This window comes from Petaurus breviceps, unplaced genomic scaffold (genome assembly GCF_028583685.1).
Source record: "Petaurus breviceps papuanus isolate PSGF00001 unplaced genomic scaffold, PetGlider_PUasm1.0 99, whole genome shotgun sequence".
Classification (NCBI taxonomy): domain Eukaryota; kingdom Metazoa; phylum Chordata; class Mammalia; order Diprotodontia; family Petauridae; genus Petaurus; species Petaurus breviceps.
The window spans coordinates 840,220-852,099 of NW_027187465.1; the positions used below are offsets into that span (position 1 = coordinate 840,220).

Sequence of the window (11,880 nt, forward strand, 5' to 3'; positions counted from 1 at the left end):
GTGGATAGGGTTGCAGGCCTGATTTGAACTCGGCTCTTTTGGACTACCAGCCCAGCATTCAATCCCTTAGTGGCCTATCTCCAGGGCTTACTTGATGTGTGGCTGTGGACAAGTCCCTTGCTCCCCCTTTCAGGGCCTCTGGAGCTTTCCCTGTCCAAAGCACTAGCCTGGGCCCAGAGCCCAGGGGCCCTGTTCCAAATGCAGGGCTCCTCCGTCACTGTGGACGGCGTCCCTGCACTGGCCAACTCCCAAGGCCTAACCCAGTAACTGAATGACAAAGCCAGGGGGAGGCTGTATGGAAGGCACTTTGGCTCAGTCCCAGAGTTCTAGGCCCAAGACCCAGGTCAGAGGGTGGGGTGAGGAGAGAATAGGCCAAGTGTAGCCCCGGACAGCTGGCACTGCAGTCTGGCCCTTGGCACCCTAAGATTTACCAAGACCTGGGATGGATGCTTCTGAGACAGCGCCAGGGCATTGGGGACACTTCCAGGACTTACCCCCACATAGGTTGGGACCGTGAACCCTGGTGGCCCAAACCCTTCCTTGGCCCTGCACCTCATTACTAGCCAATTTCCTCCGTGGCCCAGTGCCAGCCCATGTGTGACAGGTGGCGCAGTGCCAGCCCCTTCCCTGGCATGGGAGCCCTGCCCAACACCTTGCAATAAAGGCCTCCTCTTTCCTCCTAGAAGGAACTAGGTAGCTTTCCAGTGCTCCCAGCTCTAGGTGAAAGGGAAGCTTGGGGACCTCCTTGTTTTACAAAAGAAAAGCAGGCTAAGCATCGGAGAGCAGAAATGGCATTCCAGCCTCCCTCTCCCCACTTCCAAGTCCCGGCTTTCAGGTAACAGGCAGAACCTCCCAGGGTGGGTGGGGCGTGGGGCCAGGTGGCTTTAAAGGCTCCGAGCCAATCAGAGGCTTCCCTGGGGCCCAGCGTTGCTGGTGGATTCAGTTACAGAACAGAGATCACCCCATATGCTCCATCCTCCTGGAAGGCTGGGGCTGGAGCCTGCCTGCCTGCCCCTCCATTCATTGGTCCAGAAGCCGCTTCTCTCTCAAGCCCAGCTTCACTTCTGCTGCTGGACAGCATCGTGGGACCCTCCTCGAGTGGGCTGAAGGGGACCAGGGTCTGGGGGCGAGGGGAGCTGATATGGGACACCCAGCCTGGTTCCTGTGGGCACTGGTCCCCCTGGGGGCAGCGCTGGCAAAGGAAGGGGCGGTGCCAAATTTCAGCTGGAGCAGCACCTTCTGTCACTTGGCAGTGCCCAGGACGGTGCCCGCCTCTCCCCTGCAGTCGCTGAGTTTCCTGAGCCGGGGCCCACATGGGTTGGCTCTCTTCCATGCCAGTTGGGATGAGCAGGGGCACCTGCTGGAGTGTGCCTTTTGGGAGGGAGCTGCCATTGTTCTGTCTTACCAGGCTGCGTGCGCTCAGGAGAGGGGCAGCATTTTTGCGCACACCCCCAATCCTCTGCTGCAGCGGGCTGTGGAAGCCCTCCAGGGGCGGCAGGACGCCTGTGGCAGGACAGAGGAGGAACCACCGAACACCGGGAGGGAGGGGTTCAAAGGACGAGCCGAAGGGGAGGAAGGGCTCCAGGCAGCCTCCAGCCACCGGCGTGTGAGGAGGGGCTGGACCATTCCTGGGACTCTCTGGTGCGGAGTCGGGGACTCTGCGGCGAACTCCACAGACCTGGGTAAGTCACCAGGGCTCATCACGGGGGTCTCCAAGAAGAGGGGCAGGCTGCCCAGCTGAAAGGCCCGACTTCAAGGAGATTCTTACTTGGGCTGGGCTGAGTGTCCAGGAGGCAAGGACGCAGTAGTGGGAAGGTGGATTGATTGAAAGTCGGACGATCCGGGTTCAAATAGCGGACAGATCGCGTTACCCATCGGAACCTGTTTCCTCTTCGGGAAAATGAGAGGGTTGGGTTCGGGGGCCAGCCCCAAATCACTTCCTACTGTGCGCGGACGATGGAAAAGAAAGCTCTCGTAATCTGGCGGCCAGGTCCAAGGCGGTCCAAGGCCTCGGGACGGGGGTTGTGAGCGGAGGCCAGAGCGGGAAGCGCTTGCTCGTCTGGCCCCTAGACCAGTGCGGGGAGATGGGGCGTCCTCCTTGTGCCTGCCAAGCCTGATCTCACCCCACAGGGATCTTCCAGGGGCCAGACCTCTGCTGCCGGGACCACGACCTCTGCGCTCACAACATCGCACCCTTCCAGTATAACTATGGCATTCGGAACTATCGATTCCACACCATCTCCCATTGTGACTGTGATTCCAGGTGAGTGGACGGACAGGGTCGTCCCCACTCAGGAGATACTCCTGGACCGGAGCCAATGGAAGAAACAGAGCCAGGGGACCAGGGTTCAAATCTTAGCTTCAATACTGTTCCATTCGTGTGATCTTGGATCGGTCCTGTGATTTCTCTCGGACTCAGCTGGCTCTACATAGATTCTATTCCTGGGGGTGGGAAGGGAATCCCAGTAGAGGGGGACCACAGTGTCATGGGAAGAGCCCTGGCAGTTGGGGGAACCTGGGTTTGCGAGTCCCTTAGATGGCTCTGGGGTTCAATTGCCTCAATTTGAACAGGGACTGGTGGGGTGGGGGAGGTGTGTGTGTGGAAGAGAGTAGAGGTTTTTAACCTGAGGTCCGTGGAAAATCAAGGAGTGTGTGGATAGATTTCAAAGCGGGGTGAACTTAGATGGGAAAAGGGTATAGCTTTATTTTAATAGAATTGCTTTGATATCTGAGGTGTTTATTTCACTTAATGCATTCAAAACTATTGTTCTGAAAAGGGGAATGTGTGAGGGTCCATGCCACCAAAAAGGCTAAGGACCCCTCTATTAAATGAGGGCGCTCCCATTTCTAATCCCTTGATCTTCTGAATTTTCTGAGTTCCTAGAGGCAGAGGACTGGGTGACAGGGGAGTTGGTGAGGGCTATTCCAACTTGCCCCAACTTTCAGGGTCCCCCTGCCTTGAATGGCTGAAGGGACCAACCTTTGGGCTCCCGGTACCAGGTTCCACGGTTGTCTCCAGAGTCAACAGGATGCCATTTCGGACTTTGTGGGCACCACCTTCTTCAATCTGCTGGAAATTCCCTGCTTTGTGTTGGAGGAGAAGGAGGAGTGCATCCAGTGGTACTGGTGGGGCGGGTAGGTAGCCAGACTCTTGCCCACTTCCTTCCCAAGTCCTCCTGTTACTCAAGAAAGAGACCCAGGTGGATCCCTCCTTCCACCCCGCCTCCTGCTTCTCCTCCCCCATTAGCTCTCTAGCTCCTGTTCTGGGGATGGGTGGCCGGGGGAAGGAGCCCTGTGTGCCAGGCAGTGCGCCCTCCCTCTCGGGGCTCGACATCTCCTGCCTGGGTGACTGTCCCAGTTTCCATTTCCTCACCTGTAAGATGAGGCAATAATGCTGAGTATCCACCCTCTCCCGGTCCTGCGAGGATTGTTTTGGGGAGACATTCTGTGGAATCTTAACCTGTAGAGAAATGGGTAGGTTTTTAAGCTGCCTTATGACCTTTGGTAGGTCATTTCTCTCTGGGCCTCAGTTTCTTCATCTGGAAAATGAAGGGACTGGATTAGAAGTATCTAGAAATCTTCTATTGTATTATCTGCTGCCCCACTCCCTCCTCCTTTGAGGTCTGAGAAGGCCCTGAATAGATGTCAGCCCATCCCTGAGGGCACCAAACCAGTAAGGCAGCCTCCTGACAGCCTTCTCCAGGAGTCTGGAGGCTCAGGGACAGGGGAGGGGAGGAGGAAGGTTCAGCCCATCCTCACCAGCATCAGGGCCATGAGCTCTTAAAGTAGAGTCAGAAAATGTCAGAACTGGGCAGGGCTGCTACAGAAATAGGAGTCCATAAAATTTAGGATGGAGAACAGGGGATGGCAGAGCTGGGAGGGGCTTCAGAACAGGGCATGTCAGGGCTGGGAGGGGCCTGAGAACAGGGGATGGCAGAGATGGGAGGGGCCTGAGGACAGAGGATGTCAGAGCTGGGAGGGGCCTGAGAACAGGGGATGGCAGAGCTGGGAGGGGCCTCAGAACAGGGAATGTCAAAGCTGGGAGGGGCCTGAGAACAGGAGATGTCAGAGCTGGGAGGGGCCTCAGAACAGGGAATGTCAAAACTGGGAGGGCCCTGAGAACAGGAGATGTCAGAGATGGGAGGGGCCTGAGAACAGGGGATGTCAGGGCTGGGAGGGGCCTGAGAACAGGGGAGGTCAGAGCTGGGAGGGGCCTGAGAACAGGGGATGGCAGAGCTGGGAGGGGCCTGAGAACAGGGGATGTTAGAGTTGGGAGGGGCCTGAGAACAGGGGATGGCAGAGCTGGGAGGGGCCTAAGAACAGAAAACAGAATTTTCACAAAGACAGTCAGGGAGTAGGATCAGATGAGACAGTGTTGGTCAGAAGGAACTCAGCATAGTGTCTGCCCCATAGTAGGCTCTATAGAAATGCTTCTGCCTTTCCCTCTCCCTCCCCCGTGGCCGGTTGGTGCCAGTGGGTAGGAAGTCACAATCATTTCCCAGACTTGCTTACATTGGCATTGTCCTTCAAGGTCACAGAGCAGGTTGCTCTCCCACAGCATGAGGCTGGTAGAGCCAGAATGTCTACCTCCATTTGATGGAGGAGGAAGCTGAGGCTCGGAGAAGTGTACAGGTCCCAGGCTGGTCTCCAGGGCTACACCAGCATTCTTCTGGTACCTCTCCCAGTCAGGCAGCTAACGAGCCTTTATTAAATGCTTCCTGCGTGCTGTCCCACCCCATGAGGTGCCTCTCCGAGCTGTGACTGCAGGTAGAGACTCTGTGAAACAAGGGGATAGGACCAGATGGCCTCTTTGGACCATTCTAGCTGGACACCTGGGAGTCTGAGGACCTTCCTCGCTTTCCTCTGTCTTCTCACTAGGTGTAGGAAACATGGCCCCATTCCTCGAGCCCGACTTCTACAGCAGAGTAGATATAATGTGACACGGACCCAGCCTGGCCATGGAGCAAAGCCTTCCCAGAGACCAAGGATCCGAATGCAGAGTGTAGGGTCTGAGGGGCCCAAGTCCCATTTCAATCCTCCCCCACCTCTGCCCAGCAGTCTGCAGAAAGTTAACATTAGTACCCAACCACCATCTCCAACCTTACCTGGCCTGACTTCCAGCCTGGTGACCACCCCAGGAAAGCCATTGAGGGTGGCTGGGGACCGCTACCTTAAGGGGAGACCTCAGGGCAGAGGACATAGGCCTGGTGCCCAGAGGACACAAGTAGTCAGAGGCCCCACAGAAGGAGCTACTCAGGGACCACCAGACACCCCAGCTCCTGGCGAAGCTCGTTCAAAGCCCAATCTCCACTCAGCGGATGAAAAGCTCTACCAGGGTGAGTAGCCTCCTAGGGGGGGAGATCTCTAAGATGCCTGTGGTCCCCTGGGTGATGACTCTATCTCTCCTCTGTAAAATGGGAGTGAAAAACATTTGTAGAGCCCAGCTCACATTGTGAACATCAAAGAGGATAATGGATGTAAAGGGCTTTAAAAACCCTAAATCACTGTAGAAATGAACGGCAGCCTTGCTACCGATGTGTGTGCCTGGGTGTGTTTGCCTGAGGGTGTCCAGGAAAGCTCGTGCTTGAGTGAGGCAGGTGGAGGGAAGCTGATGGAGGATGAAAATCGGGACAGACTCCTAACAATGAGAGGGGTCCTAAGGTGGGATGGGCTTCCTCAAGAGGTGCTGGAGGTCTTCAAGCAGGGGCTGGAAGACCATTTCTAAGGCAGTTCAAATGCCACCTCATGCAAGACACTTGGCTCAGTCTGAGTGTACCTTCATTCTCTCTTTATGTCTTGTATATACCCAGTTATTTACATGTTTTTCTCCCCCATCAGACTAGGAGTTCCCTGAGGGCAAGGACTTGGGGTTTGCCTTTCCTTGTGTCTCTAGCTCTTAGCACTGTGTGAGGCATACAGTAAGGGATTAACAGATGCCTCTGGATCATTTACATCATTTACATGCTGTCTTCTCCATTAGAATGTTGGCTCCCCAAGGGCAGGGACTGGTGTTTTTTTTCTTTCTGTGTCTGGCACATGACAGGTAATTAATACGTGCTTGTTTAATCGATCTGTTCTATAGGGGTATTCTTGTTCAGGTCTGGGCTGGACTAAACGCTTCTGAGGTCCTGCTCAGCTCTGACTCTGTGATTTTGTGATTCAGGGATTATTTTTATCTATTGCTCTGTAGGAGTAAAGTATGACTCAATGAAACATGTTAGCAAACACTTTCTGGGTACCCAGCCCTGCACCCTGTGGGCAGTAGGCAGGTCTTCATTTAAACTGCTTTATGGGATGAGAGAGTCACTGGGTCAGAGACAGAAGGTCTGCAGGTCACCTGGACCAAATGTGGGATTTTAGATGAGGCCACATAGGTAGTAAGAGGGCGAGAGTCAGAATTTGAACTCAGGACTTTTGAACTACAAAATGAAGGCACTTTCCACTGCATTGGTTCCATAGGATTCTCCATGGGAATCTGGAAGTTATTGTGACTATATGATATGTATGATCAGTTGGTATATACAAAGACCAGTGGAATGAAGGAGAGTGTAGAGGCAAGGATGTGAGTGTGTGTGTGTGTGTGTGTGTGTACACGAGCCTATGGCTCTGAGTGTGGGTTCTTAAGGATCGCTAGGTGGTATCATAGTGCGCAAGAACCCAGCCTAGAATCAGGAAGACTCATCTTCCTGAGTTCAAATGTGGCATCAGCTAACTCACTAGCTATGTGACCCTGGGCAAGTCATTTCCTCCTGTCTGCCTCAGTTTCCTTACCTATAAAATGGACTGGAGAAGAAAATGACAAATTACAAGAAATTTCCAAATGGGGTCACAAAGAGAGTTACACAGGACAGTCCTTAAATCAGGCCTGCACAACAGGCTGCCAGTCCAAGGATTTCCTCTACATGCAGAGGATGTTTTCCTCTACATGTTTTGCCAGCCCTCCGAAATCCTTTGGTGTGGAGCAAGTGGCCTGTGGTTTTGCAGGCCTGCCTTAAATGCTTGTGTGTCTTGAATGTTAGAGTATCCTCGATTTACAGTTGGAAGGGACCTCAAAGCCATCTGGAATAGCGCCCTCATTTGACAAATAGGGAAACTGAGGCCAAGGTCACAGTGGTAATTCATTGTCAGAGCTGGGATTTGAACCCAGATCTTATAGGATCATTGGAAGTATCCTCAGGGGCCACCTAACACAAGCCTCTCATGTTGAAAATAAACATACTGAGTCTAACCCGTCTAGAGTAGGAGGTGTCCTCAGGAGCACCTCCTCATTTTACTGATGAGGAAACTGAGGCCCAGTGAGGTGAAATTACTTGCCCAAGGTCACACAGGCAGTAAGAATCAAACCTGTCATGCCTTTGGCTCCAAGGCCCCTGCTCTTTCTACTGTAACCACTGGGTGTTTGGTTCTGGTGTGGTTGTCTGTGATTGTGATCATGTGTGTGTGTTAGAGGTGTGTTTCTAAGTGTGCATTCTTCGAATAGGTTTCCCCTAATGCCCATCTAACTTGAGGGTGCATGCTTAGGGGCTGGTTTGTATATGTGCCCCCCCAGTCCCTTCCTCAGTCCCTCAGAGACTACACTCTCTACCTCTAGATTTTTCAGAGACCTGCCAATGCTACCAGCAACTGGACCAATGTCAGCACAAGATCGAGCCTAGGGAGACCAAGTACCAGCTGTACAATTCAGAGAGCCACACCCTCTTCCACTGCAACTGTACACGACGGTGAGGGGGCTGACCCATCTGGGCCCTGGGAGGGCAGCAGCTGGAGGGGGGGCAGCTGGAGGAAGGGCAGCAGCTGGAGGGGGGCAGCAGCTGGAGGGGGGGCGCGGCGGGGGGGGGGGCGGCAGCTGGAGGGAAGGGTGGCAGCTGGGGGGGGGGCAGCAGCTGGAGGGGGCAGCAGCTGGAGGGAGGTAGGGCTGAGTCTGTGTGTGACCCTGCAGGCTGGCCAAGGTGCTGAGGACCAAGAGTCCCAATGAGGTGAAGGACAAGCTTTGGAACCTGCTGGCTCTGACTTGCTTTGAGCTGAGACCCCTCGGAGACTGTGACCCCAGCGCTGGGTGAGTGGTCACGCACCTTAGAGGTGCTGGGTCTGAGGACCAGTGATGTGGTGCCGAGCCCTCTGTGCCCCTACTTTCCTCTTTGCCCAAGGTGGAAGTTGGACTAAGGATGGTGAAGGTCCCTTGGGGCCCTTCCTCCTCTGGGGCCCAGCTCTCCCATCCTTGCCTTTCCTGTCTTGTCCCTGCACTGGAGACCAGCAGGCCAGGAGCCATGCCTTAGCAGAGCGCCCCAGGGAAGGCCTGACCCCCAGCCTTGCTCTTCTCCAGCCTTCCTCCACCTCCTCATTCACATTCCCCATCTCAGCTTCAGCTTTTCCATCTCCACAATGAGGCCTTTGGACTAGCTCTCTCTGAAGCTCCGTCCAGCTCTGGCACTTGGTGTTCTAGACATTCAATAGCCTCTGCTCTGAGTCACGTTAGCTATGCAACCTTAGCAACGGAATGAAAACTCTCTGGGCCTTAGTTTCCTCCTCTGTAAAATGAGGATGTTGGAGCAGATGATCTCCAAGGCACCTCCTAGCTCTGACATTCTTGTTCTAAGACCTCTCCCAGCCCTGATATACCCTGTTCTAAGCCCCTGCCAGCCTGATATTCCCTGTTCTAAGGCTCCTCCCAGCTCTGACATCCCCCATTCTCAGGCCCCTCCCAGCTCTGACCCTCCCTGTTCTAAGCTCCCTCCCAGCTCTGACATCCCCCATTCTCAGGCCCCTCCCAGCTCTGACCCTCCCTGTTCTAAGGCCCCTCCCAGACCTGACCTTCCCTGTTCTAAGGCTCCTCCTAGCTCTGACATCCCCCATTCTCAGGCCCCTCCCAGCTCTGACCCTCCCTGTCCTAAGGGTCCTCCCAACCCTGACATTTTAGGGTTCAGAGATGCTGGCTGACCTCTTTCCACTTTTTCCCAGCTGTACCACTGATGCTCGGGCTGTGGTGGTCCCTGCCAGGCACCTGCGGCATTTGTGGAAGAAACAGGCTGGGTGGCCGAGTGGAGTCAAAGGAAAGGAGGTGGAGAAGAGAATGAAGAAGAGAAGAAGAGAGAGGAGACTGGGGGCCCGGGGGCGCCAGCAGGAGCTTCGCGGGGCCGTGACTCTGTATGACAGGTGCCTTGAGGTGCTTTCAGCCATGCGGTTGGCACCCCAGTGATGGTGGAGGCTGCTGCTGTTCCCAGGGGCATGCCAGGCCTACCTGGGGCTTGGTGCTGATTCCCGCGGATCCACCCCATCCACTTTTTTCTTGGGCAGCATCTGCCCCTCCTACCCAGGGCAAACAAGGCATTGCCCCAAGGACCAGGGGCATCACTGCCCCCCAGGCAGCCTCGGCTGGCCCCTTTGGCCGGGGCACGAGGCCGAGGTGGGTGAGCTGTCTCTGGTACAACACAGTGAGCTCTGGACCGGGAGTCAGGAGACCTGAGTTCAGTCCTGACTCTTCATGGACTCCTCAGATGATCACAGGCAAGCTCCTTTACCTGGGCTGGCCTCAGTTTACCCATCTGTAAAGTGACAGTTTGGGTCATGTTGATTCACCTTCCTGGGCCTCAGTTTCTCCATCTGTGAAATATGAAGGCTGGGCTGAGGCCCCCCAGGTCTGGAACTAGGATCCTCTCCTGTGTATCCCCTGGTAGCTGGAACCTGCCAATGCCAGGCTTTAGCCTCTGGCTCCCAGAGACACACCCCTGGCTTTGGACTTTCATTTTCCATGCTCAGCATGTGCCTTGGCTCCCTGCCAGTCAACTCAGTGGGCTGCCTCTGCCCTTGGGATCAGGGGGTGCAGGGGCAAGGGGAGGGGAGGGGGGTAAGTTATTGGGAGCCCCATCCTTTACTGTCTCTTGTGTGAAATTGGAATATTGTAAAGCTGAGAGCTGGTACCCTTGGGCCAGGTGGGTGCTGCCACCTCTCCTGAGATGTAATGATAAAGGTCATTTGGTGACTGGTGTTGGAGCTGCCTGGGGTAAGTGCCTTGCATCCCCCTGTTCAGAGTGCCAGGGTGCCCGGCAGGAGGGCCCCTGGTCCTGCCCTCTTGGTTCAGGCTGCTCTGCTCTGAGCCCAGGTGAGGGCTGGGGGAGGCAGGGGGGATGAAAACTAGAGGACATCATTCTCCCCCTCCTGCCTTCCCTGGGGATCAGCTGTGGAGGACATTGTGAGGCTCTGCCCCAGGGCTGGGGGTGAATGGACACTGAACTGGGGAGAGCTGGTGGGGGTGAGGGGGATTTGGGGCAGGGGCAAGGCCAGGCAGTACTGCTCCCCTCCCCCCCCCCACCTGGTGCTTTTTGCCTTCCTATGGGCTGGCCACAGCCTGCACTCACGGGAGCCAGTCCTAGCTCTGAGAGCCAGACAGACAGGGATGTGCACACATATGTGTACTTCTAGATGGATACATATAGAGCTATACATACATAGTGTATCTCTCCCCAAGCTTGGTGACCTTGGAAAGCCTCAGCTACCTCATCTGTAAAATGGAGTTGGACTTGATAAAATAGAAGCTACTCCCAGCCCTGACATCCCCTGTTCTCAGGCCCCTCCCAGCCCTGACATCCCCTGTTCTCAGACCCCTCCCAGCCCTGACATTCCCTGTTCTAAGTTCCCTCCCATCTCTGACATCCCCTGTTCTAAGACCCCTCCCAGCCCTGACATTCCCTGTTCTAAGGGCCCTCCCAGCCCTGACATCCCCTGTTCTAAGACCCCTCCAACCCTGACATCTCCTGTTCTAAGACCCCTCCCAGCCCAGACATGCCCTGTTCTCAGGCCCCTCCTTTCCCTGACTTCCCCTGTTCCATTCCCCTCCCTGAAGCTCTGCTGGTTTCTGTTCTATTCTGTGACTCCTCAGTGTCTGGGAAGGATCCCCACCCCCACCCCATCCCACCTCCCCACTGTCCATGACTGCCAGCACACCCTCCTTCCTTCTTATACCACAGATTGAACTGAGAAGGTTGAGTGGGGCTTGAATCTCAGTGGCCAGACTCAGTGGTTGCTGACAGACCTTCCCTCCTCCCCAGCCTCAGTCTCCAAGACAGAGGGCTGGGCTCCCAGAGCTGCCAGGAACGGGAAGGGCAGGGCCTTAGAGACAGGACCTGGCCCCCATTCTGCTGCTCACCATAGGAGGATCTGGTCCACCTGCTTCTTGAAGAAGAAGCGGTACAATGGACAGATTCCAGTGCTGGGCTCCAAAGACCCTGGTTCGGATCTCTCTTCTGAGGTTTCCCAACTGGCTGTCCTTGGGGGCCCACCTTTCTTTCTCTGACCATCATTTTTCCCATCTGTAGAATAAGGGGGTTGGCCTTGGTGTCTGTGTTCCCTGCCAGCCCGGAGCAGTGTTCACCCAGCCTTGACTTGAAGGTCTCTGGTGACGGGGAGCTCACCACCTCCATATTCCGCCCATTCCATTGTTAGAATGCTCTAATTGCTAGGAAGTCTTTGCTCATTTTGAATGCCCTGTAATTTCCACTCATTACCAGTAGTTCTAACCTCAGGAAAAGCAGAAAGGGCCCAATCCCTGTCTCCTGGGACAGCCTGTACAGGAAGCAGTTGTCTTGGGAACTTGGGGGTGATCGAACCCTAGGCCTCCTTCGAGGATTAGTCACCAATCTTCCTTAGATCCAACTCCATTGTCATGGCATCACCTTCCTGACGTCATGATCCCCTTCAAGAACGAAGGACAGACAGCAACAGCATCCTTCTATGCCATAGCTGGGAAAGGACCTTAGAACCTAGAAAACAAATGCTGGGAGAGACCTGAGAATCTGGAACGTCAGAGCTGGGAAGGCCTCTTCAAACCTAGAAGATGAATATTGGGGGGACCTGAGAATCTAGAACATCAGGGCTTGGAAGGCC

The 11,880-nt window shown here is 55.0% G+C and overlaps 1 protein-coding gene across 1 annotated transcript; it reads left to right on the forward strand.

The window, feature by feature from the left end:
- The first annotated feature begins 996 nt into the window (after window positions 1-996).
- On the forward strand, window positions 997-9,984 carry PLA2G3 (phospholipase A2 group III). Its single transcript, XM_069081906.1, has 7 exons — window positions 997-1,682; window positions 2,131-2,263; window positions 3,001-3,135; window positions 4,879-5,336; window positions 7,592-7,721; window positions 7,940-8,056; window positions 8,959-9,984. Exons 1-7 carry the CDS (start codon window positions 1,142-1,144, stop codon window positions 9,194-9,196), a joined length of 1,752 nt encoding a protein of 583 aa, XP_068938007.1. The 5' UTR covers window positions 997-1,141; the 3' UTR covers window positions 9,197-9,984.
- Window positions 9,985-11,880: the final 1,896 nt, after the last annotated feature.